General features: G+C 50.3%; 6 protein-coding genes across 12 annotated transcripts; 4 read left to right on the top strand and 2 right to left on the bottom strand.

The window, feature by feature from the left end:
* Positions 1-385: 385 nt before the first annotated feature.
* LOC115768501 lies at positions 386-3,383 on the top strand. The gene is made up of 3 exons (XM_030713087.1): positions 386-785; positions 1,016-1,544; positions 2,291-3,383. Exons 1-3 carry the CDS (start codon positions 457-459, stop codon positions 3,284-3,286), a joined length of 1,854 nt encoding a protein of 617 aa, XP_030568947.1. The 5' UTR covers positions 386-456; the 3' UTR covers positions 3,287-3,383.
* Positions 3,384-3,949: 566 nt separating this feature from the next.
* On the top strand, positions 3,950-5,850 carry LOC115768513. The gene is given in 2 exon segments (XM_030713099.1): positions 3,950-4,771; positions 4,834-5,850. Coding segments are annotated over 2 exon segments (1,839 nt in total).
* A 252-nt stretch (positions 5,851-6,102) lies between these two features.
* On the bottom strand, positions 6,103-11,827 carry LOC115768519 (titin-like). Of its 7 annotated transcripts, none has more exons than XM_030713105.1 (8): positions 11,602-11,827; positions 11,397-11,494; positions 11,248-11,307; positions 11,044-11,135; positions 10,855-10,972; positions 10,713-10,774; positions 10,610-10,639; positions 6,103-9,755 (listed from the first exon to the last, which is right to left on the bottom strand). In XM_030713105.1, the coding sequence occupies exon 8, from the start codon at positions 9,749-9,751 to the stop codon at positions 6,230-6,232; it is 3,522 nt and encodes a 1,173-aa protein (XP_030568965.1). In that variant the 5' UTR covers positions 9,752-9,755; positions 10,610-10,639; positions 10,713-10,774; positions 10,855-10,972; positions 11,044-11,135; positions 11,248-11,307; positions 11,397-11,494; positions 11,602-11,827; the 3' UTR covers positions 6,103-6,229. The 7 variants fall into 7 exon arrangements, with proteins under 7 accessions (XP_030568965.1, XP_030568966.1, XP_030568967.1 ...); XM_030713106.1 differs by having other exon boundaries at positions 10,855-10,926; XM_030713107.1 differs by having other exon boundaries at positions 10,701-10,774; positions 10,855-11,135.
* A 1,197-nt stretch (positions 11,828-13,024) lies between these two features.
* Positions 13,025-14,842, top strand: LOC115768511. Its single transcript, XM_030713098.1, has 2 exons — positions 13,025-13,294; positions 13,349-14,842. Exons 1-2 carry the CDS (start codon positions 13,025-13,027, stop codon positions 14,840-14,842), a joined length of 1,764 nt encoding a protein of 587 aa, XP_030568958.1.
* Positions 14,843-15,755: 913 nt separating this feature from the next.
* LOC115768510 lies at positions 15,756-17,775 on the bottom strand. The gene is made up of 2 exons (XM_030713097.1): positions 16,882-17,775; positions 15,756-16,784 (listed from the first exon to the last, which is right to left on the bottom strand). The coding sequence occupies exons 1-2, from the start codon at positions 17,773-17,775 to the stop codon at positions 15,756-15,758; spliced, it is 1,923 nt and encodes a 640-aa protein (XP_030568957.1).
* Positions 17,776-20,280: 2,505 nt separating this feature from the next.
* LOC115768504 (defective chorion-1 protein, FC106 isoform) lies at positions 20,281-25,731 on the top strand. The gene is made up of 4 exons (XM_030713089.1): positions 20,281-20,460; positions 20,540-22,820; positions 22,875-23,251; positions 24,223-25,731. Exons 1-4 carry the CDS (start codon positions 20,281-20,283, stop codon positions 25,729-25,731), a joined length of 4,347 nt encoding a protein of 1,448 aa, XP_030568949.1.
* Positions 25,732-26,603: the final 872 nt, after the last annotated feature.

Genomic DNA, 26,603 nt, shown 5'->3' with positions numbered 1-26,603 from the left:
AACCCTGAAAGTTTAAGTACAAAATATGAACGCAATAGCAATATGTGTACCAACCCCATATCAGTCAGTGTTGCCAATTGCCGCTAAATCCAATTTAAAAAATAGCTGTAAAATAGCTTACTGAGCAGATGTGGTACAAATGTACCTAAATATAATTTGTTCAATGGTACACTGAATATATAAGGCTTGAATTTGGGTCAAATGTAATTGTTACAGATTAAAATTTAATCAAGATTGATACATTTTTATTTATCAACGTTGTGAATAGACACATATGGTACTTTTAATGAAAAAGGTACATTTTATGTGTGCCCATGGGTACAATTCCTTAAGAACATCATGCACTTGTTTGTGTTTAATTAACTTTGCATACATATTTACCGCCTGATCTTATCTTGCTGGGAATAAACAGCTCATCTGGCTGCGGAGTAGTTCTGCTTTAGCAGTTGCCATTGCATGTTGTACGGAATGAACGTGAGCGGAATCTACGCCAGCTATGTGGATAGCAAGCTTATTGGCATCCAGGCAGAGGAGGCGAATTTGTATGTGGTCCGTGCGCTGCGGCATGTCATCCAGGATGTGTTCGCTCAGCTGAGCGCAACGCTGGTAATAACCGTGGCCACCGGCAGCTGGACAATTGGCAAATGGTTTGAGCATGTCCTGGGCGATCTGGTCAGCACCTGGAGCTCTGTCTCAGTGCAGATGCAGCACATCAATCATTCGCCCCATGTGCCCGGACGCAAATACTGCAATCTACTGCTGGTCGATTCCTACGAGGGCTTGCGGTAATAATACCCATCGATATTGTGTAAGGAGGGTATATTGGTTGGGCAGTATTGGGAAGCATCTTGATGAGATCCGTGTTCCTCTGTAAAAGCTAAAGAAATGTATCTTTATCGTTTTTTTGTTACGGTTCAGGATATCTTCTAGTCGGAAAATCTCGACTAGAGCACTCTTATCTGTTACTCTTAAAGCATTATCCATTTTCTTTCCTGCTTATTGCCATCTCGCACAGCTCCACGAAGATTGCCGAGGACAATGCGGGCTACGACGATCACGAGTATTATTTCATATTTTTGCAGGCGCGCGACGCGCTCATTCAACGCGAACTGCAGCTGATACTGGACCACTGCCTGCACCACTACTGGCTGCACTGCAACGTCATGGTGCAGACGGCACAGGTGGAGGTGCTCATCTATACCTATTATCCGTATACGGCGCAACGCTGCCAGGCGGCACAGCCGCTGCTGGTGAATCGATTCGATGGCCAGCGCATGCTGCACGCGCCCATGTTTCCGCACAAGCTGCAGCAGCTGCATCAATGCCCGCTCAGTGTGGTCGTCTGGCATGCGCCGCCCTTTGTGGAGCTCAACTGGGATGCGCGGGCAGCGAAAATGCGCGCCGCCGGCTTTGAGATTCGGCTTATTGAGCATCTGGCGCAGCGTCTCAATTTTAGCCTGCTGCTGCACAATGTCACGCTCGAGACGGTGGCCAGCTATCAGCAGAACTGGGGTAATGGCCGCCCCATGGGTCCCCTAGAGCTGGTGAGTAGCCTGTAGCTCTCCTCCCGGTAACTGGACTGTGCTTCTTCTCAATTTTGTGAAAGGCAATTTTCTTGGGCGTTACTCATCTTAATATACATATGCATTTGGGTCACAGAGTTCCCTGCAAAAGTTAAATTAAGTAGACTTATATATTCTAGTGTGTATCAGCTTTTACATAGAACTATACGACTAGAGTTAAGCTTCTTCCTCTTGTTTTCTGTTGTTTATCGTGGCAAATCGCGGTCTCTGGCGACATTTTTAAATGGCGTCGTTTTCATTTTTACCGTTCACTTAGTATTTTTCGTAGCAAATTTCCTAAAAAATAACTAATTACTTAGGTGTTGAAAATCACGAAAGGAGTTGCGTATTTTCCAACACGATTTTTGCAAGTCTACACTAAACATACAGACTAGGCTTTGGGCTGCAGTAAATTAGTGTAAATAGCGGAGAATTGTGGCAGAAAGGAGTTGCGTATTTTCCAACACGATCTTTGCAAGTCTACACTAAACATACAGACTAGGCTTTGGGCTGCAGAAAATAAGTGCAAATAGTGGAGAATCGTGTCAGAAAGGAGTTGCGTATTTTCCAGCACGATCTTTGCAAGTCTACACACTAGGATCTGGGCTGCAGAAAATTAGAATTATGTCAGATTGCAGTCTATTTTATGCAGCTTTGCAGGCAACTATGAATATCGTTTATATATATATATCCCGTCTTTGGTGTGACTAATCACTTTGCCCTTGCAGCTGATGAAGCAGCGCGCCAATCTGAGCGTGGGCAATTTCCGCAAAACAGCTGGACGCAATCGCATCCTGACCTCGCCCGTGGCCCATTACTATGCGCCCCTGGTGGCCACTGTGGCTGTCGAACACTTTCGCTTTGGCCGCCTCACGCTGCTCCACTTCCCTTTCCAGTGGTGCGTTTGGCGCACGCTGCTCGCCGCGCTGATCCTGCATTGGCTTATCTATATGTGGCGCTGGCGGCACATGGGTCTGCAGGTGCTGGAGCTGCTGCTGGGCGTGACGCTGGTGCGTTTGCCGCGCTGCTGGCTGCAGCGCATCATCTATGCGCATTGGCTCTACGGGAGCATTCCACTGCGCGTGGTGTATCAGTCGTTGCTGTTCCATTTCATAAGGCTGCAGCTGTTTGGAACGCTGCCGCAATCCTTTGAGCAGCTGTTGGAGCGGAATTTTCGAGGCCTGTGCACAACCAACATACTGAGCATGCTGCGCGAGATGCCCCAGGTGGCGCGCAACTATGAGAGCTTTGTGGGCATCGCTTCGCCGTTCGATGAGGCTGTGCTGGATGCACTGCATCGGTCCGGCAACAGTCGCTACTTTGCCATCACCGGCATTGACTCGGCCCATGCCCATCTGAGCGCCACAAACCGTCGGAGCAGCTACCATATACTGACGCAATACGTCAATCTGCAGCAGGTGGTCATCTATATGCCCAAGCACTCGTATTTCCTGGAACAGTTCAACGATCTGCTGCGCCGTCTCGATGCCAGCGGCTTCATTGACTTTTGGCGACGTGCCGCCTTCACCGAGTACAGCCACAGGAACACGCAGCTGCTGCAGCTGGAGCAACAGCAGGAGCAGCAAAACGAACAGCTCAGCCAGCTGGACGGCATCTACACTCTGATGGGCGCTCTCTATGCTCTGGCCATATTGATTTTTGGCGCCGAGCTCCTCTGCCATCGACTGACCAAGCCAGCAACGGTGCACCTGGTCAAGGATTGATTTGAGTTTGGCTTAAACATCTCCAGATACCAAAAAATGTGTAGAAATTCTATAGAAATCAAAATATAATGCACGATGGGTGGACCCGATTTAATAATATCCAAAGTGCTTAGGGTGGGAGTGCACGACTAGGAGATACCCTAAACTCAGTGTCGAATTGCCGTTACAACCGTTATGCTGCATTTAATGTGTGGCTCCAGGGGCTTTTTATTTTCGCGATCTGGCAGCGCTGCATCTAACTACGAGCTAACGTACGTCACGCTTGCAGTTAACGGAATGTGCTGTATTTGCCAGCGCCACATAAAAACCTTGGCAACTGCTTTTAAACGATCTGGCAACTTTGCGAACGTTTTATAGAAACGTTAAGTTGGTTACGCTTGAGTAAAAACGCGGTTTTCGAATTTAACTGTAAATCAATAAAAGCAAAAGTTATTGCGACACCACGAAAAGAAAAAGAATAAAAAAAATGGGAAGCAACAACAAAAAACCAAGTATTGATTATGCGGCAACCACTTATCCAATGTATCATTAATCAAAAACTACTTACAGGCAATTAATGTAAAAGATAAACAAAAGTTGGCGCGTGGCTGCACCTCAGCCAGGTGCCCAGCCCCAGGCAGGGGCCAATGGCGGGCACATTTGGGAATTAAGAGCGGGCACAGAATGAACATATCGCAGCTGTTGCAGTCGTATCATGATCTGTCCGGCGAGCAGATGAACCACATCAATGAGTACGTGGCACAAGCCCTGCTGCACGTGGTCCACAGCTATATAATGAGCGTGACGCCGTCGCTGGTGCTGACCCTCTGCTGCCGTAACAATCACACGTGCAACTTCTACAACGAGATGATGAGCATACTCTTTCGCAGCTGGGGCATAGCTCCGCTCCAGATTGTCATCGTGCAAGAGGGAATGCTGCGCCGGCTAATCCCTGGTCGCAGGCATTACAATCTCATATTCACGGACTCGTATGCGGCCTTTGCAGAGATCGAGGTGGAGTCCTATTCCCGTGACTACAACTACAACGAGCACTACTACATCTTTCTGCAGGCGCGCGATCGTCTGCTGTTCGGCGAGATGCGCCGCATCTTTGCGCACTGCTGGCGCCACCAGCTCATCAATTGCAACGTCCAGGTGCAGAGGGCCAACGGGGAGATCCTCTTGTACACGTATCTGCCGTTTGGTCCGCAGAGCTGTGCTGATATGAGTCCACAGCTGATCAATCGCTACAATGGCAGCCACATGCTCCATCCGCAGATCTTCCCCCGCAAACTGGGCAACTTCTTTGGCTGCCCTCTTCGTGCCGCACTCTGGCATATGCCGCCGTTCCTCTAGCTGGAGGCGACAGCGGGATCCGATGCGCGCATCGTTGGCGGCCTCGAGGGGCGCCTCTTGCAAACGCTCATCCAGAGACTCAACCTGACCATCCAGGTGCGCGAGCCACCGCCTGGACCGGGCCTGTTGGGCAATAGAATGCTGCAAATGGTGAGTGACATGTTGTCTACTCCTCCACCCAAATGACTATCTTCTCTTTGTTCTGTTGGCAGTTGCAACGTGGCGAGGCGGATCTGTGTGTGGGCGGCATTCGTCAGACGGTGGCACACAGCCTGCTGGCCACATCGACCCACAACTATCATCAGACGAGCCTCCGGTTTGGCGTTTTGGGCATCACATATGAGCTGAGCTCCCTGGACATTCTGCTCTATCCATACCCAACTACGATTTGGCTGGCCATTGGCCTTGTGCTCGCACTTTCGCTGCTGCTGCACCTGGCAATGGACCGACTGCTGCTGCCTAGGGAGCAGGGCTCCGTCTGGCTCAACCTGGTGCTGATCTTCGTGGGCATGCCCATGCTGCAGACGCCGCGTTCGATCGCCAAGCATGTGCACTGCATCATGTTGATGCTCTACACATTACTCATACGCACCATATACCAGGGGCTGCTTTACCATCTGATACGGACGCAGCAGCTGAATCGGCTGCCGCAGTCCATCGAGGAGCTGGTGGCCCAGAATTACACAGTGGTACTCTCGGCTGGCATTCACGATGTGCTCGCCGAGATACCCACCGTGCAGCAGATGCGATTCCGCATGCTCGATGGCGACGGCACCCTGCTGCAGCCCCTGCATTACCTAGCGGAGCGTCCACGGGACAAACGGCAGGTGGCCGCCACTGTGCTCGAAATCTTCCTGATGTACAATCGCTTGGGTGCACAAGCTCAGCAGCAGCAGGCGGGGAATCATTTCGAGCTAATACCACAGGATGTGATCGACGTGCAGCTGACCATGTACCTCAGGAAGCACTCCTTTCTGATCGATGCGCTCAACGAGGAGATCATGTGGATGCGCTCCGTGGGACTGCTGGCCATTTGGGCACGCTGGGAGCTGGACGAAAATAACTTGAGAGCTCTGCAGTCGAGCAGCTACCGAATGCTGGGCCTGCAAGAGCTGCATGTGATATTTGTCCTGCTTCTAATCGGACTGCTGGTAAGCTCGCTTCTCTTTTGCCTTGAGCTACTTTCTTTGCGCTCTGCGCGACTCCAGCGCTTATTTCTATCAAAATAAAAAATTGCAAATTGTCAGATTGCTGGACTTTCCGTGGCATTGCAATTTGAATTTTTGTAAATTGCGATAGATGGCCACACTGAACGATGCTTAAAATCAGGCAGTGTTGCCATATGCGATCAATTTACTGAAAACCAAAACTTGTTTACAGATGGTGACAATTGGTCACACGGTAAATGGCCACACTGAACAATATTTAAAATCAGGCAGTTTAACACAAATGAAAGCTAATCAAGTGTTGCCATATGCGATAAATTTACTAAAAACCAAAACTTGCTTACAGATGGTGACAATTGGTCACACTGTGTATATAAATGATACAAAACAAGAACAGAACATTTTAAACGCAACGGGTATATGAAAAAAAATAATCGTATTTTTAAAAGTTGCCCAGGACGAATGGTTCATCAACCTGTTGTTTGCGTAAATAGCGTTTTAGTTTCTTAACACTTAGCCGTGAACTCGCCGAGTACTTCAGCAATATGGTCTCAATTGTCGTAAGCTTATTCCGCAACAGCACGATCTGACGGCGTACGTCCCAAATATGATCGTCCTTCTCGTCCTCAGAGTCCGAATCCGATGGCAATGCGACACAGCCACTCTCCTCACAATAAGCACGGACCACGGACTGCCCGACTTTCAAAACAGCTAAGGACGACGCCAAGTGCCTGGGTTCATCTATCGATGGATCGGGCTTTGACGGAAGCGTTTCCTCATCAGCCTGTGAAGATTCCGCAGCTATTTCTTGTGATTGTGGCGGGTTTGGATTATTACCAGCACGCTCTGATGGCGGGTCAGCAAGAGGAGGCTCTGCTTCCGAATGAAAAGGTTCCTCTGCTGATTCCGGCGCTTTATTTCGGGATGTCGACGGAATGGGCTTATTACTAACACGCTCTGATGGCGGGTCAGGAAGTGGCTCTGGTTCTGACCGAAGCGTTTCCTGATAAGCCCTTCGACCTATTTCTGTGGATGTCGACGCGTTGGGCTTATTGCTTAAGCGCTGTTCTGGTGGATCAGGAAGAGGCTCTGCTTCCCACTGACGTTGTGCATCATCAGCTTGCGGTAATTCCTCAGCTGTTTCTTGGATTGGTTTGATATTAGCACGCTGCGTGAGTGGGTCAGGAAGGCTCTCAAAATCAGCCTGTGTGGATTTCAGAGCTATTTCTCGGGTTGTCGACGGAATCGATGGATCAGGAAATGGATTTCTTTTCGCCTGAAGTGGTTCATGACTAGCTTCGCATGTCGTCGAGATTGGCTTGGAAATAAGACGTTGAGGCAGTACGGCAGGATGTGGCTCCGGTGTTGACTCACGCTCGGAGCCAGCCTGTGGTAGATCCGGAGGAACTGTTTTAGCCGGCGACTGTATACGCTTAACAATAGCACGCTTTGAAGCTACGGCAGTGATGGGCTTCGGCGTCGGCTCAACTGGTTTACGATAAGGGTCGCACGGTTCCGGAACTATTGATCGGCCCGGCGACTGAATTCGTTTATAAATAACACGCTTTAAAGGCTCCAGTGTCGATTCCTTGACTGGTTCAGTGGAAAGTCTAGCTAGTTCACAAATTGGTTTCACTGATTTTCCGACAGAAGCTGGATCCCATTCCGACTGCCGTGGTTCATAACTAGCCTTTGATGGTTTTGGAGCGACTTCTTGGATTGGCTTAGAGTTAAGACGTCGAGATGGTAGGGCAGCAAGTGGTTCTGTTTCTGTTTGAACTGGGTCATGAACAGTCTGTGATTCCGGAACTATTTCCGGAACTATACGCCGAGCTGGTACGGTCGAAAGTGGCTCTGTTGCGGATTGAAGGGCTTCCTGATCGGTTTGTGATGTTTTCTGAGCTACTTTGGCTGCGGACTGAATTCGTTTATCCTTAACACGCTTTAATGGTACGGATGTGGAATGTGCGTCCGGTAGTTCCGGCTCTATGTGCCGGGCTGGCTCATAGCGAGCCTCTGGTGTTTGCGAGGGGACAGTTTTAGCTGGCGACTGAACTCGTTTATAATTAACACGCTTTGAAGTTGGACCAGGCATCGACTCTGAACCTCGAGCTTGTGTTGGTTCCGGGGCTGTTTCTCGATTATGATTAACGCCCTTTAAAGGTACGGACGAGAGTTGCTCCGGTGTCGTCTCAAGAGGTTCGAACCAAGCCTGCAGTGATTCCGGGGCTTTTTCACGAGCTGCGGACCGACTTGATTTATGCTTAACACGTTTCAATAGTTCAGGCTGTGGCTCCGGTGGAATTTCCCGGGCTGCCTCATAACCGGCCAGTGGTTCTTCCGGGGCAACAGTTTTAGCCGGCGACTGTACTCGTTTATAATTAACTCGCCTGGCTGGCACGGGAGTCACCGACTCCGGTGTCAACTCACAGAATTGACAACAAGATTCGAACGGTTCCGGGCCACTTTCCTGGACTGGCAACTGAATTCGTTGATAGTTAACAGACTTATAATTAATTTGCTTCGATACGGTCGAAGGTACCGTCTCCGGGTCAGGATCCTCCGGCGACTTATTTTTCTTATAGCTAACACAAGCTGATGGTACGGAAGAAAGTGGCTCCGCTGTCGTCTCAAGTGGTTCAAACCAAGCGCGAAGTGTTTCCGGAGCTGCTGAAGGCTTTGGCTTATGGCCCACACGCACTGTTGGATGCGGTTCCAGCTTCGATTCCGGGTTAGCTAAATCAGTTGTCGACCGGCTTTGTTTATAGTTGGTTTGTTCTGGGTCAGGCTCGAGTGGTTCCGGCGATATGGATTTGTCTGGCGACTGAGCTCGTCTATAGTTAACACGTTTCAATGGCGACTCGAGTGGTTCGAACCAAGCGTCCAGTGGTTCCAGAGCAGGCGACTGGTTCCGTTTATAGCTAGCGCGCTTCGATGGCACGGCGGATATTCGCTCCGGCGTCGAGTGAAGTGATTCGTTAGCAGCTTGTATTGGTTCCGGAGGAAGTTGTTTGGCTGTCGAATGGGAACGTTTGTAGCTCGGGCGCTTTGATGGCACGGCAGGATGTGGCTCCGGGTTGGATGAATCCGGGTCTGATTCCGGGTCTGTTTCTCGGCCTGGCGACTGGATTCGTTTAGGATAACCTTGTTTTAATGGAACGCTGGGCAGCGACTCTGGTGTCGACTGGCGTGATTCGTCCGATCGATCTGGCTGCGATGGGACTGATTCGCCTGGTTCATTTGAAGGATTAACTGGCTCACAAATTGTTTTGACTGATTTACCGGCTGACTGGGCAGATTTTCGACCGAGTATGGACTGCGTCGATCCTTTGGCTTTGGCTTTGGACTTGTCCGGCATTGGGTTCAGTTTCCAGGACGCAAGATTATCCGGCTTCACCGAAATGCCGATTAGGCTGTGTGCGCGGGGCACCAGCTCCACTGGCTTCCGCGGATGCACAGAGGCGACTATTGTGCTGCTTTGTCGTAAATAGGCGGCATAATCGAAACGTCTTTCGGCTTCGACGATTTTTTTAAGTCCGATCGGTTTACCGCGGCGCTCCTTGCTGGCATCGTAGGCGCGGCCATTGTGGTTCATCTTGTGGAATTTGTGCAGCCAATTGAGGAACTCATAATGGCCGCGACCTTTGGCCAGCTCCCGGTTCGGCACATCCTTGCGGATGTTGAGCTTGGCAAAGGTGTTGCGCAGCAGCTTAAAATTGGCCTCAATCTCGTAGCTGGCGTTCGTGTACAGATAGACCTTGGTCAGCGATATTTCAGCTGGGAACAGCTTGTGCACAAATTGGCAATAAACGCCGCCCGTCTTTAGCTCGGACAGCTCCCGCACGTCGCACTGCATCTCCGCGTTCACCCAGTTAAGCAGCTCGCGCACCGAGCAAGTGTCCTTCTTCATCACCATCACGTTCTTCACGAACTGCTTTGAGCCCGACTTGTGCGTTAGCGCCATTTTACTGAAATAAAAACAAATATATACCATTTGAACTAATTTATACTCGAGCAAATTGCTTTCAATCCCATGCGTAGTCGCGCTGGCCAATCAGAAACGGGCAAGAAAAGCGTTAAGCCTTAGAGAAATACCAAATAAATACCAGATACTAGAAAAATATGCTAAGTCTGGCCGGACTCTAAATGCAATATGGCCACATTATGGCCGTTATTCAAAAGCCCTAAGGAATAAAACGATTAATGAGATCGGTTACACGAAGGGCGATTCTTTTTGGATTTGCATACTATATTTACTTTCAAATAATTTGGATTAGCTACCTGTAGCCTAACCCTGGTGTATAAATTGATTCAATGCGATGCGTAGTCGCGCTGGCCAATCAGAAACTGGCAAGAAAAACGTTAAGCCTTAGAGAAATACCAGAAAAAATACCAGATACTAGAAAAATATGCTGAGGCTGGCCGGACTATAAATGCAATATGGCCACATTATGACCGTTATTCAAAAGCCCTAAACGATTAATGAGATCGGTTACACGACGGGCGATTCTTTTTGGATTTGCTTACTAGATTTACTTTCAAATATATATCCCTAATTTCTACTGCGCGTATATAGTTTTATAAATGGAATTTAGACTTGTTTTCTCTAAGAAATCGAACAAAGGCTTTACTTTTGTTGGATTTCAGTCAATAAATCGCTGCAAATGTGGGCTTTCTCTTGAGCATATGCATTCGTAGCTTAAGATAGAGTTGAGATTAGCCGCCACGAAAGCCAATTTCAAAGCTCTAAGCCCATCGCTTGTACATATGAGAGATAAAGACTATATGCATTATCTACCCACAGTTTTTTAAAGGAACTTACTTAGTTTGATTTTGCTGCTCTTTCTAAACACTGTAGGAAAAACAAAGAAAGAAACCTTTAAGCATATAAAATAGTTAATGAACTAACGTACCATTATACTAACCCTTTGCCAAACTCAAAATGCTTGCGAGAACCTTCTTTTACACGGCCAAGTCTTCGTTCTGGCTTTTGTTTTGAAAACGCGTTAAAAGGAAAGAGTATTAAATTTAATATTCAACATGATTTCTAAAAATTTGAACACTTACATTTATATTTATTTATATTTTTCAAATATTCGATGCTGCCGCCTTTGTTCAGAGTTTGGATGACGCAAATTGCTTTATAAATTTTTTTATTAGATGCGTCGTCCATTCGACAAACTGACTTGGGTGTAAGTACAGTTACGCACAACATTTTTTGATAATGAGCGTAGCTTAAAGTATGTAAACACTTACACGAATGTCAGTACTAACGGTATATCAATGATCTTTTTGCAAATTTTTGAATAGCTGCCTTTCGACGGGATCGATCGATGAGGTCCCAAATACTGTACAGAAATTAAAGAGATGCCTTCTTTCAATGCGTTTGCATGTTTTTGTATTACAAGAACCCAATCTTTCTAATAAATAATATATATATATATTATGTATAGTACTTACCTTTAGGCCCAAATCGGAATTCTGGTACTAGATCCGAAGAATCTTTTCCTTCACATTTCGCTAGAAAGAGAAAGAGTATTAAATATTTCCTTGCACTATGTAATAACAGTTATTTGAATTTTTGAGGTTATGTACGTAAACACACTTACGTTTAGGACAGACTGTACCTTAAAGGCATTTTATCCAACATTGAATATCTTCCATATTCTGATGGAGAGCTGTACGAATTTTTTTTGCTTCCTGCTGGCTGTACTTAAAGACAGGGGGGGGGGGGGGGGGGGGAGTGAAAGGGATGGCTTGTGTCTACAATTACTAGCAATATTATTTGAGGCTATGAAAATATTGTAAACTTACTCTGAAGTCAGTAAAGATCGTATTAAAGTGACTTTTGCCGAACGTGTACTATAATTGCACTTGCCTGTTAGGGGCTTAATTTAAAGATATCTATAGGTATTTCTATGTTGGGTATCGGGATCTAATGGATGCAATTTAACCAAACACTATACGAAAACGAATATAAAGACAACTTTATAATGCGCTCCTCTTCAATTTATTTGTTTTGGACGTGAAACATTGGCAGATGCTTGAAGACTGAGTATTATTCGCTTCCCGATGTGCTTAAGACAACTCCTATATAATTAATGACTCGCCGCCTACTGCCCCCTTTTTTTTTATTTTTTAATTTTTATGAGAATTAAGCGATAATATTCGACAAATGCAGTGCTGTACAGCGACTGATTGCGTTAGCTTATGGCCTTACACAACACTGACACCGGAAACAGACATACACAAAAACTTATGTAACGTCGTCTTCCCAATTTAGTCTGTATTAGTATGGATTTGTTCCTGTTGGAAAAGCGCTCGGCTAACTTTTTAGCAGAACATGCAATAATAGTCGACGATATTCGACAAATACATTTGCAGTGCTGTACAGCGACTGATTACGTTAGCTTTTGACGCTACCCAACACTGACACTGGGAATATACACACACACACAAAAGCTTGTGAGCAGAACAGTCCCCGAATATGTAGTCTGTATAGTCGTATAGATTTGTTCTTTATCTTCCCCGAATCCATTAAAAAACATATTATGGGAATGTGAACTTATCTATCAGGCGGTGGATATAGGATATTAGACACGGAGCTGTGCTGTTTTGGGCTTTGCTTCGGCCACACAATCGCACAGCAATTAGTTTAAGTAATAAACACAGATTTCTAAATGCATTAAATTAAATTACCCAATATTATCGAGGGACGTGAAACATTAGGGGGGGAGGGGGGAGGAGTCGGACTGGACTATATTTAAGGTATTATATTCAAGATTTTTACAAACAGTCAAATCTCGAGAACTGTGAGAGCTTGTTGCAGCAAACTTGGAATGTGGGTTCAGACATGTTATGTTTCGATAAAAAATAACTTAATTTTTGGATGCCTGACCCACGTAATACCCACAAGGCAGAAGAAGTAGTTCTTCAAGCTAGAGCTTTGCGCTTGGGTATATACCCAGTTTTGCATGCCAAATGCAAGCTCTACAAATTTCATTAAGATCGGACTATAAGGTACGAAGTTACGACAGGACGGACGCCTCATAGAACGAGGCAAAGGTCAAGCTTGGAAGGGAGGGAGGGGAGTGGGGGTGTGTGACTAGGCTAGCCTCCCAGCTGAGTTGCAAGTGCATTAATGCAGGATTTCTCCAGGGTGCCGGGCCACAATCGATATGCAATCAAAATTCAATTGCAATATAAAGCGCAAGCCTCGACTGGAGTTCAGTTCGGAATGGAGCTACACGCTGGACACTGGCTGCTGCTGCTCGGACTGTGCCTTGACCGAGCGCTGACCTGGCCGCCGCTGGAGCTGGAGCTGGAGCGCGAGCAGGCGCCAGTTGTTGACAAGTTATCAAACGTGCTGCAGGCGATATTGAATGCGAGCTGCTCGGCGCACAATCTGAGCATCTCGGTGAGCAGCGTCTATCGGGAGCAACTGCCGCCGACGCAGCGGCATCTGGTGGAGCGCGTGCTGGAACGTAGCCGGCGGCAGGCGCAATTAGTGCCCGTTGTGCTGGACAGGCAGCTGCAGCCGGAGCTCAGCCTGCGCGTTCAGCTGCTGCTCTTCTTTGTGCTGGACGCGCAGCAGCTGATCGCCGCCGCGGAACGCAATCCGCGCGTGAGCGTGACCCACAAGTACAAGTATCTAATCGTGCTGCTGGCCATGCGAAAGGCGAAAGCCTGGCAGCGAACGCAGATGCGCCAGATCTTTGGCTATCTGCTGCGGCAGCGCTACAATGTGGATGTGCTGCTGCTCCGTGTGAAGCTGGCGCCGGGCGGCAGCACCGTGGCCAGCTATAGCTATGCGCCGTATGCCTCGGCACGGCGCTGCGACTCGACGGAGCCGCTGGCCTGGCCGCTGGGCCAGGCGCGGCTGGAGCAGCTGTATCCAAGCAACAAGCTGGCCAATCTGCACGGCTGTCCGCTGCGCGTCATTGTCTGGCAGATCCTGCCGTATATGGAGCTGCATGGCAATGGGCGCATTTCCGGCTTGGACGCGGACATACTGCAGCTGCTGGCGGCGCGGCTCAACTTCAGCCTGGCGCTGCTGGCGAACGAGCCGCCGCAGCTGATAGGCGGCGCCAGCTATATGAATGGCAGCATGACCGGCGCCTTTCGCATGCTGCTGGAGCAGCGCGCCAATCTGACGCTGGGCTTTACCGCCTGCCTGGCCGCTCGCTATAAGTATCTGGCCAGCACGCTGCCCTATGGCCAGGTGGAGTATGTCTTGGTGCTGCGCCGGGCGCGTCCGTTTAGCCTGTACGAGATTATGCTGTTGCCCTTTGAACGCTCCGTTTGGCTGTTGCTGTTCGTGCTGGCTGCAGTGCGTCCGTGGTGCCGGCTGCCGGCGCAGCTGCAGCTGGCCTGGGTGCTCTTCCTCTTTCTGCTGCGCATCAGCTACGAGAGCTGCGTTTTTGTGCTCGTGCACAATGCGCCGCGCCGCTCGCTACCGCACAGCCTGGAGCAGGCCCTGCAGCTGGACTATAGCTTCATTGTCGACCATGCCACGTATCGGATGACAGAGCTGCTGCCGGCTCTGAAGGCGCGCTCGCGCATCCTGCCCGGCCAGCCGGTGGACATGTTCGAGCAGCTGCTGGCCCAGCCGCCGGACAAGCGGGTCGCCGCCATCAGCACGCCGCATTTTCTGGCCCACTATCTGAGCGGGCGGCGCGAGCAGCAGCCGCTGTTCGTTCTCGCCAGCCGCAAGATCTTGGACAACATGGCCTGTGTGCACTTTCCGCTCGGCTCCTATCTGACCGCCACCGTCGACCGGGTGCTCTTCAATATGCGCAGCTCCGGCATCAATCAGCACATCGCCAATCGCCTCACCACCATTGTCGCCCGGCTGCACCACAGGCGGGGCACCGCCTCCTCCTCCTCCTCCTCCATATCCACGGATCATGCGGCACGGTATAAGGAGTCCATGCGTTTCATCTATGCCGCTCTTAATTGTCTGCTCATCGCCGAATCCCTCACGCTTGCCATATTCGGCTTGGAGCTGCTCAGCCTGCGCCTGCCCTGGCTCGCCAGGCTTTTCCGGCGTCTCTAGGCAGCTGGGATTTCGTTTCAAAGCTGGAATATATCAAAAGGAATATTTAATTTATATTAATTAATGCAAACTATTTAATATATTTACCAGCTGCTGTAGCCCGGCCTTGTCCGGCGCAAGTCTTTTGCTTCAAATGTTTGAAAACGATTTTCCACGCTTTTTCCGCACGTGAAAATTTGAACTTCGACAAGTTGAAATCTACAAGTTAACTTTAAGCAATAAGTGTAAAGTATTTCTTGTCCGAATTCACAACTATTTCAATTCTTTACATTTAAATATAATAATGAACAATTGTTTTTTCTCATAGGATAATGTTACAGATATTTTCAAATATTCTCTTTTGCTAAAGCTTAAATTTAACGCCTTAAGCCTTGAAGTAGATATTTAATATGCTAATAAGATACATATTATTGTCGATATTATATATATTCCATATCAGAAATATATATTATAATTGCAAAGCCAAAAAACCAATTGTTAAAGGCTTCTACAGCTACTGGAGGCTATATATAAGCTATACGATCAACATTTCAATAATTCTATAAGATATTTAAGTATTGATTCAACAGGAAATAATAGGAGAAAGATATCTTAAAGAACATTAAATTGTTTTAGCAAATCAATCAAGCTTAGGCGAAGATTTAGCTCACAAGTAAAAGGTGAAGGTCGCGATCGTGTATAACATATTTTAAATAACAAATAGGTTTTCTTATAGAACAATTTATGAAGAATTTATGCACTTGATCGGGTTCAAGGAAGCCCCCACAGCAAGTGCTCACAAATGTTATATAGAAGCTTATGTGGATAAGGACAAAGCGAGCCAGAATAACTAGGCAATAAATAAATTCTACCTTAGTCTCACTTACACTGTGGTTAGGTAACAAAGTAGTAAGAAATGGGTTTCGACTAGATTTTAGACCACATAACGATTGGCCGCATTCATGAGCCGCCGTAGACGTTGTCGCTGTGGCTGAGCGGCGCGCAGTTCGAGCATGAACACGATGCTGGCGAACAGATGCATTAGCCCCAAGCTGGCAAAGAGGCCGGCGAGCAGCCAGAGGCTAAGTTTGGTTGGTGCACGGCTGCGCTGAGCGGCCATATGCTCGATCCGGTCGAGGTACATGCGACGATAGCGATGCACCAGGCCGGAGGACATCATGTTGATCAGCAGCTTGTTGATGCGCTGCTTCAGATACGAATGTGGACGCATATAAAACGCCAGCGGGGCGGTCAGCAGGGGATAGGGCAGCATAGTGAGACGTTGCTTTTCGATACCGGAGTCCATGTCGAATCTGGATACGGTCGGCTGCAGCACCGGCACCACAAATTGCGCCTCGTTGTCATCGCGTAGCCGGCGAAGCCAATTCTCCAGGCCAGACACCACAACGATACGCTGCCGTGGCACAATGTCCTTGAACACCGGCTGCAGTGCGGGCAGCATATGGAACGCATACTTCCGCTCCAGCACCTCGGACAGCGAGCGCAACGGTGTACGCACCCGCCCATCCTGCAGCAGAATGTACAGCTCGCCCGTGTAAGCGGCGCGCAGCACCAGAGTCTGAAGCAGCCAGAGTGCGAGCAAATATCGGGCGAAATTGCGACGCGGCGGATGCAAATGCAGGCCGCCGAGCAGTGTGCTCCACAGCTCCGTGCCGGGCAGCCGATTGTTATCGCCAAGCACAAAGCGACGCAATCGCGGACCGCTGAGCAACTGCAGCCAGGCGATCAGGCCCAGGCCCAGCAGCACGCACGTCAACAGGCACAGCCAGGTGATGTAGCCCAGCGGCTTGGTTAGGCGCTGCAGCGGCGACAGCGGATAGCCGCCGGGTATGCAGAGCACTATCGGAAAGCTGGTGTACGAGATGCTCGGCAGCATGTACGTGGCGCGCTCCATGTTGTACATAAACGAGACGAAGGTTATGTTCGCCACGCCGTCAACGATCTGCAAGGAGAGCAGGTTAATCAGTTGAAGATCGATTTAAGCTACCGATAAAGTTGCCTCAAGCTTTATATTGCCCACTGTACAGAGATTGACTCACCATTTTCATGGCGCCCGTGATGGTGCCATTGGGAAGGACTTCGCCTCGATTGTTATTTGGCTCCTTAACGATTTTGATGCCAAAGTTCATGCGCTCCGCCAGCAGGCGATAGATCATGCCCTCGATGCCATGCATGCGCTGGGCATCGGGCAGGCTGGCGTCATTGTCATTGAAGAAGACAAAGGGGCGACTCTCAAAGGTGACGGTGACCAGCTGGCAGCCATGCATGTCATGCAGCTTGGAGTCAAAGAATTGAACGCTGTTCTCCACATGGATTATGGGCGGTGCGCCGAGACCGCCCTGAAAGGTGGCATAGTGCACCGGCTCCGAGGACTGACAGCGATGCGGCCGATATGGATAATAATTGTAGACTCGCACGGTGCCAGTCTGACGCCCCACCAGCAGCACATTCACATTGATCACATAGATGGCGAGCAGACGTTGAAAGATTGCGCCAATGGTGCGCAGACGTCCCAACTCCTGGCCCGTGTACACAATGCAATAGAAGCCGTTGCGCTTAAAGAAGCTGTCCGGCTGCAACAGATGCCGCTCCAGACGCATATAGGCGCGCCAGCTGTCCAGCAGCAATATGGCCGTTTCGCGGCCCACAAAGCCGCTGGCCAGGCCAGTCTGCTGTGCCGTGCCCGCCGGCGGCTCGTCGTCATCGATGCGTTCGTGCTCCAGCAGAAACTTGATGCGCCCGGCGCCCGATGCCAAACACAGCACAGAATCAATCAGATCGTTGTGGAGAGCGCGACTTGAGTCGCGCGTGGCAAAGTGCATAATGGACAACGGTTTGCTGGAGTCGCTAGCATAGTGACTGTTTATCGTCCAGACGACGGCGTACATCAGTGTTATGTTATAAATCGCCTGCACCGATGCGCTGCTCAACATGTTGGGGCAAGTGAAGAGTCGTCCAGTAACTGCTGAGCGCGGCAATTGCCGAAGCTTTTAGCGGTTGCATGTGAGCTTGCGGCTTATCGCGGCTCGTTATCTGGCAAATTGTATTTAAATGGATGCGCCATCAGTTAACAAGTCGTTCGTTACATTGCCTGCCGCATGCCACATGCCACATCTGCGAAAAAAAAAAAACAATATCTATATCGTTCATTTTATAAATCAAGTTAATTTTGCAAACGGCTTGTTGGCTTTGAACTGCCGTTGCCAGTGTGACCAATATACGTTTTTGCTAGCGTTAACCAAATTTGTTAGCAGAAGTGACCACTAGAAGCTGGGCAGACATTTGGCTTTTTTGCAAGTGATCATTGAATAGTATTCAAATAGATGCCACATGCCACGAGGCGCTTGCCAAATCGGTATAAATTAAAAATATTTCAGAGCACAACTGTTCAAATATGTTGATTTTGCGAACTGCTCGTTAACTTTGAATTGCGGCTGCCGGTGTGACCATCGTGTGTTTTCGCCTGTTCTTACAGCATACGCAAGTCAGTGTGACCCCAAAATGCAGCACAGTAAATGGCGAATAAGCATTTTAATTGGTTTTAGTTTTTGCTTTTTATCTTGAAATGAGTAATGGACAAAGAAATTGCAACAGATGCAGCAACAGCTCGTGTCGCAACACAATTTACAGATCGCTGACCGTATTTAATGTGTTCATTTACAATACAAACAGCTATTTGCTAAACACTTTTTGCTGACCTAAGCAGCCACCCGCAAATTATTAAAAAAAAAAGAAGAAAATATGATAATACATGTTCCAACATATTTCGTGTAATATTTTATTCTTATTTTGTACAACAGTCGACGTTGGAGTTGAAAGTCCATTGCAGAGCTTAGCTCAGCATTGATGCACCTCGCTGGCTTTGGCGCGGTGACACACATTCGCGATAAGGCGGTCTACGCTGCGAGAATTTTTTGGTCATTCAAAATGGCAGACACTCATTTGTTGGAGATGGACCACGAATACCGCAATCACGATGATGCGTATTGAAATCAAATATTTTAAATGTTACAACATATATTACAGTATATAAAGTTCTTATTCTTATTGTCTTTATTTATGTTTGATTTAGTGAATGAAAACGTTTAAGAAGACACATATAGACTCCAATCATAAATAATCATGTTTAAAATAAACGACAAGATCGTATATTGAGAGTCACGTTAATAATTAAAATTTAAACGGTGTAACAGCCCTAACTAGTTTCAAGCACAAACTACTAATAACTCAAAATAGAAGGAATGTTTGGTAATAATTGTGCTGGAATATATGAGTATGTAAATTGCATTTTCGTGCTTCTCGCGGACACCTAGTGTCATCTCTATGGACAATTTGATATGAGCACGTAGCGGCTGCTGTTCAAAATAAAAATGTAATATGTAGGGTCACACTTTTGGAAACGGTTATAAGACAAAAGAGACAAAGCGGAAAAGAAGTTGTGCTTAGCTTCCGGATTGTCGCGAATCGTAGACAAAACAATGCCAAAACGCAGATAAGACGAAAGAATTGGAAACTATGTGGAACTATGGATTTGTTTTCAGTGCAACATTTTGCACTGATTCCATGAAAAATTGCTCATCAGCAAATTGTTAAGTCAAGGTTTTTTTGTTGTTGTGTTTTTTTTTTATATATTTATTGTGCTGCGCCGGCTGCTGCAGCAGCTGCAGTCTGTACTGGCCATTTCTTTAATTTCTTTTACTTTTACTGACCTGTACCCATCGAAAAAGGGTGAAATATGGGTAGATTGGTTATGGACAAATGGGCGAGGCAACTGTTTAGGCTTTTTGCTTAAGTGTGTACATACATATAATGTATATTAAATTATTAGCCATATCCTGCAACACTTTTTTTTTTAGTATTTTTTTTTGTATTTTATTTTTATAAAGCACACCATAATATGGAAAGGTATTTTTAGTTATATTTAATTTTTTGTTATATGTATACACTGAAAATTCGTTAACAATTGGAAATTGCGGCGGTTATTTCATATTGAGAGATATACATACCCTAGCTAAAGTCTTGCGTCGTTGATTATAGGGTATTGGCCAGTCGATCAGTCTTAACTGGAGCACTTTTGGTTGCTGTTAGTTGGCTTTTTGTGGCACACACACGGAAACGAAATTAAAATGCAATGTCAATTTTTTGGTGTCACCGCGGCAGGGCGTTGCGGGACGGGGCGTGGCCGCTCAACTGACAGTGCGTGCAAATTGCAGCGCAGCTCTTTGGCACGATTCGGCGGCGTCGACACTTTTGCGAACAGTGGTGCCGCTGCCGCTGCTGCTGCCGCCGCCGCCGCCACCGCTGGCAGAGTTCTATATGGGCCAGCGTCTGAGCGCTTGAAGCGTCAGTCGCCGTTCGACGCTCAACAAACGGCCAGTTCCAGCGAAAGCGCTAGAGAATAGTGATAAAGGGTATATACATATAGATATATATTAAGGATGAGATTAATTTGTGTAACGCTGCTGCTGCTTGGCGGCGCACTGTGCAGCGCCCAGGATGAGTCGTCGGGTGCCAGCGTCGTCAGCGGCGCGGAGGCAGCTGCTGCCGTGGATAGCCTGACGCCTGGCAATGCCAATGACACCGCCGATGAGAGACCGCGGATACCCACCCAGGAAGAGGTGAGCATCAATAGAGGCGAGCCGAGCTCTGCCTGCCTCAATAGCTAATCCTTTGCCTCTCTGGCATTTCCGTCTGTAGTTACTTGCCCAGATGCCGCCCCTGCAGCCCCTGAACAGTGGCATACCCTCACTGGATGCGTTCTATTTGATGTTTCCGGCGCTGAGCAGCCTCCTCCGCTGGGGCAGCCTCTTTCCGGCGCAGTCGCTGCTCGGTGCCATGCCGGACACACTGCAGCCGGCCGCTTCGAAGGTGGTGCTCGTGCTGGCGGACGAAGCGAATGGACACAAGTCGCGTGTAACGCGTCAGGATGCAACCGCACAGCCGGCGCCAGCTCCAGCGGCACCAACAGCGATGAACGGACCCGCGATGCTGCAGCAAATGCAACAGATGCTTGGCCAGATGCCGCCTCCGAATCTGGGCCAGATGTTGCCACAAGTGCCCGCCGGCTGGCTGCCGGATGGCTTTACGCTAGGCCAAATGCCGCCGCTGCCGGATAACTTTAATCTGGGTCAAATGCCGCCACTGCCGGATGGCTTCAATCTTGGCCAAATGGCGCCCGTTATGCCCAACTTTGGTCTGCGTCCGCTGGAGAGCCTGCTCGGCCAGGCGCCAGCCGCGCCCGCCACCACAGCTGCGCCGCCGGCAGCCAAGCCAGCTAGCGAGTCGGAGCCGGCGCCAGCGCCAGCGGTGGGTCAGGCGCCGCCGGCGGCAGGTGCCGGATTTGGTGCTCTCTTCGATGGCAGCAACAATCTGCTGGGCCAGGCCTTTAGTGGCATGCCCGCAGCGCCCACGCCGGACGCCTTCATGGCTGGCCTGCGCCAGTTCTGGCCGGGCGCAGCGCCGCCGACTGGCGACAGAAGCGCCCAGGCCTCCGATATATCGGAGGTGCGCGTCAAGCCGGACAACCAGGATACGATCGGCTATCGGGCACCGCAGCAGGCGCACGCACAGCTCGCTCAAATGAAGATCAAGTCAGCGCTGCAGCTGGAGCAGGAGAAGCAGCGCGTGCCGTTGCTCTGGTTCCGCATGCCCAGCTCCGAGTCGCAACAGACCAAGTCCACGGAACGTGCACAGATCGAGTCCAAGCTGCAGGCCTTTGAGCAGCAGGTAATCGCCGAGCTGCAGCAGCTCCAGCAGATCGAGCGGCTGGCGCGCGAGATGCGCGCGAATGCCCAGGGTGAAACGCCCGCCTACAAGCTGCGCTATCCGCTGAGCCGCACGCCTGTCCACAAGATCACCCGGGCGGACATTGAGCGCGCCCTGCGCGACGACTATGTGCGCCGGCTGTTGCAGAAGGAGGCGCAGCGCAAGACGAACTTCAAGCGGCAGACGCAGCAGCCGGAGCAGCTGCTCACCAAGGAGGACATCGTCAAGGTGATGGCCTATGCCTATCGCATGGCCAACGAAAATGCCGAACGCAAGGCCAAGGAAGAGCAGTGGGAGCTCCAGCAGCAACAGCGTCAGTGGACGGAGGATCAGGCTAAGACGCAGCAGCAGCAACAGCAGGCAAAGGATCAGCAGAATGACATGATGATGCGCCAGTGGACGGAGGATAAGGCCAAGGCGCAGCAGCAGATGATGCAACAGCAGCCGAATCCCATGATGATGCGTCAGTGGACCGAGGAACAGATCAAGGCCCATCAGCAGGCAAGGGATCGACAGAATTCCATGATGATGCGCCAGTGGACGGAGGATCAGGCCAAGGCCCAGCAGCAGAATACCATGATGATGCAGCAACAGAATCCCATGATGATGCGCCAATGGACAGAGGATCAGGCCATGGCACAGCAGCAGGCAAAGGATCAGCAAATGCGTCAGTGGATGGAAGATCAGGCCAAGACACAACAGGCCCAGGAGCAGCAACGCCAGTGGACGGAGGACCAGGCCAAGGCACAGCAAGCGATGCAGCAACAGAATCCCATGACGATGCGCCAGTGGACAGAGGATCAGGCCAAGGCACAGCGGGAGCCGCAGCAGTTTCAGCAGCAGATGCCCATGATGATCCAGCAACAGAACCCCATGATGATGCGCCAATGGACAGAGGATCAGACCAAGGCACAGCAGCAGGCAAAGGCGCAGCAGGAGATGCAACAGCGTCAATGGACAGAGGATCAGACCAAGGCTCAGCAGCAGGCCCAGGAACGGCAGCGTCAATGGACCGAGGAGCAGGCCAAGGCGCAGCAGCCGCAACAGATGTCCGAGAAATCTATGGAACAGGCAGCCGAACGCCAGTGGGCGGATGAGAAGATGCGCGCCATCCAACAGCAGCAGCAGCAGGATCAGCCGGATGAGGAGTCGTCGGTGCTGGGCGAGGCTAAGCCGCAGATGCCCGAAAACGCTGGCCAGGCACGCCACAAAGGTAATCTTTATGGTGTATTCCGCAGTACAGATCCTAATCTCTTGCCGCAAACAGTGGACGCGCTTGGCCTCGGCGGCGATCATCGCAAGAAATCCAAATCCCATTCGTCGCCCACCGTCATCAACTACTACCACAGTGCTCCGGCCAGTTACGGCCAGGGCTACGGACAGAACTACGGCCAGGGCTACGGACAGAGCTACGGCCAGAGCTATGGCCAGACCTCTGGACAGGGCTACGGTCAGGCCTACGGCCAGAACTCCGCCCAGAGCTACGGCCAGACCTATGGCCAGAGCTCTGGACAGGGCTATAGACCCAGCTATGGCACCAGCTACGGCGGCGGCGGGCAAGGATCCAATGCATATGGCGGCTATCGTGCGGCCGTTGGCAACGACGAGATCGACTCCATGCTGCGACAGCATCAGGTCATGGCGGTAAGTTTAGCCAAATCCAAAACAATCTATAGATGGAACAAGCCTTTAACCCAATCAAGATCAGCTCCGAGCCCATAAGGCTAACACGTGCTGGATCACTCGATCTGCCAAGTCGATATAGTCAAGGGCTTAGCTACCTCTACCCACTGGGAATGGGTTGAAGGGTATGCCCGCTTACTCCAAGTGCATATAACAGGCAGAAGACTGCATGCTCCCAATTGTAAAAAAGCGATAAATATCGACTGACTGGACTGGACTGACTGACTGGAAGACAGACTGGAAGACAGACGGGAAGACATACTGGAAGACAGACTGGAAGGCAGACTGGTAGATAACTGGAAGACAGACTGGAAGACGGACTGGAAGGCAGACTGGAAGACATACTGGAAGACAGACTGGAAGGCAGACTGGTAGACAGACTAGTAGACAGACTGGCAGGCAGACTGGAAGGCAGACTAGAAAGACAGACTGGTAGACAGACTTGTAGACAGACTTGTAGACAGACTGGAAGGCAGACTGGAAGACAGACTAGAAGGCAGACTGGAAGACAGACTGGTAGACAGACTTGAAGACAGACTGGAAGACAGACTGGAAGACAGGCTGGAAGGCATACTGGTAGGCAGACTGGTAGACAGACTGGTAGACAGACTGGAAGACAGACTGGAAGACAGGCTGGAAGACACACAGACAAACATTGCTTTTTACTAGAGCACTTTTGCTTGCCTTTTTAAGTGTCTGGTTCCATCTATATATTGTTTATATATTCTGTTAAGACAAACCAAGCACACTCACACACATGCGCACACACACACAGCCACCCACACACAGGCACACCCTCAGACACACACAGGCACACCCTCAGACACACACGCACACACACACACCCGAGTAGCTGGCTTCATATCATTCACATTTTTGCATCTTCTCCTCGCCCGCTGTTCCTCATGTCATTAACAGGCGACGCATTTCAGACAATAAAACCCAACAACAACAACAACGACAACAACAAGGATGAGCAGCTGACCAGCGGGAACAGCAGCTCCTCCGCATCCCCCCCAAACCCATCCGCGCCCAGCAGTCATCACATTGAGAAAAGGTTAGCAAATTTTTTTAGCAAATCCTCGCCAACATTGCGGTCAGGCAGCTGCGGCTGCGGCAGCGCTCACTGCGCCTGCGGCAGCAGCTGCCGTTGCGCCGCGGCCCAAGCCCAAACCCAATTCCAGGGCCAATGTCCGTGCCAGCAGGCTGAGCCGGCTGGCCGGCGCAGACGCAGCGCGGAATACGGCACGCTGGAGACCATTGATGAGGGCTCGCTAAATGCGCTGAGAAAGGAGTACAAGCTGGGCCTGAAGGAGATCACGCTCAGTCCGGACGAGGATCCGGCCGAGGCGCTGATGCGCTACAATGCCGCCTCCATACGCGAGGCACTCGAGCGCGCCAGCCAGGAGCCGCTGGAGATCAACGGCGATCAGCTCACGGCAGGCGAAATGGCCGCCCACCAAGAGGAGCTGGAGTATGCCACCGAGCCGACGTTGGTGACAAGCACCGCAGCCCCCACGCCCGCTGTCAGCAGCACGGAGCGTGCCCAGCAGGATGCGCCCAGCAGCGAGCGGGCAGCGATAACCGCAGAGCTGGCCGCGACACGCGCCGAATTCAAGCAGCTGTACGGCCTGATCGAGAGCCTCAAGGAGCAGCTGACCAAGGCGGAGCAGCGGCTGCGGGATTGCAGGCAGCCGGTGACAGCCACAACGAGCAGCAGCACGAGCTCTAGCACGAGCACGAGCACGACGACCACGACTGAGGCGCCGATGCCATGGGCGCATCTGCTAGCCAGCAAAGGCTACGATACCAACTATTTGTCCAAGACGCACGAGCACCAATATGCCCAGGGCGAGCAGCTGGACATGCCCAAGCCGGAGTCGACGGGTTCCGGTGATTATAGCTACCAGGAGCTGCAGCCCTACGAGCCGGACAACAAGCCCAAGCGCGCCACGGACGTCAATAACGGCACCGCGACGACGACGGAGCATTCCACAGCGGCGCTGCAGCAGGCGCGGCAGCTGAATGCGGCGCTCCACAGTAATGCCATAGCCGATAAGGGAGACGATGATGCGGCTAATATAAGCACCAGCACGGCGACGCCGTATGCGCTGCGTGGTAAATTTGTGCGCAGGCGGAGCACCGCCCGGCTGGGATTGCGGACGACGCGGCAAGCGAAGGTAACGAAGGCATCCAGCGAGAATGCGGAGCTGTCGCTGTTGCGTGTGCGCAGCACGAAGCTAGATCAACTGATCGATGTCTTACACGAACTCCTACGTTTGCAGCTCCAGCGGGAAAATGCGCTCGCCAAGATAAACAGCTCCAGCTCCAGCTCCCGCGCCAGCTCCACCAGGCGTCCCAGCAAAGTCTCGAAGCGTTTGCGCCGGCGACGCAAGCAGCGTCCTAGCAGCAGCCCCAATAACATCAATTCATCTATTTAAATCAACAACAACTTTACCATTAACTTTAACATTAACTTTACCATTAACTTTAACATGAACATAACTAATGTTGCCTCATTCATGCTATTCACTCTCATTGCATATGTTGACATCCAATCAGTCAGTCATCAGCAACCGCACCCGCATCAGCACCTGCATCAGCATCAGCATCTGCACCTGCATCCACATCAGCATCAACATCTGCATCCATAGCCGACGTCGACGAGGCCAATGTGGGCGCTCCACTTGGCCTGCAAGAGGGCCTGCTGCGGCCCTACATGGGCCTGCTGCCGATCGAGCAGCCGAACGATCCCTGGACACAGAAGGCATATAATCCGCATTATCCTTTGTATAGCGGCGGCGGCAGCTATGAGACGTATCTGAGGCCACGCCGGGACACGCACATTATGGCGCGCAGCCAGCCGCTGCTGACGCCCGGCATGCTGGAGCGCCTGCTGCGCATCAAGGCAGAGTTTCAGAAACGTTTTCCCCATCTCTACCAGAGCATGCTCAATCATCATACGAATCAGACGCGTGTCGTGGTTAAGCCACCGCTGCTGGTCCGTCTGTCCAGCAATCGGGCGAGGCATAGCGACGAGCCGCTCCTTGAGCTGGGCGCCGCCGAGCGCGGTCTCTTTGACGAGGAGGCGGACGAAGAGGAGCAGCAGGCAGACAGTGTCGAGCAGCCGACCACCGAGAAGAACGAGTCCAGCGAGCTTTTCGATAAAAAGGATAACCTTGATGGCGATGTCGACTATTTCCATTTCGAGGATAACGATGACAATGTTGATAACGATAACGATAACGATACTGATATTATTGACGATTAGATAATGGTTATTTTAATTATGTAAATCCCCTTGAACAGAATC

This window comes from Drosophila novamexicana, unplaced genomic scaffold (assembly GCF_003285875.2).
Source record: "Drosophila novamexicana strain 15010-1031.04,08,12 unplaced genomic scaffold, DnovRS2.1 tig00001813-arrow-arrow-pilon, whole genome shotgun sequence".
Taxonomy (NCBI): domain Eukaryota; kingdom Metazoa; phylum Arthropoda; class Insecta; order Diptera; family Drosophilidae; genus Drosophila; species Drosophila novamexicana.
This window is presented reverse-complemented; position numbering and strand designations above follow the sequence as displayed.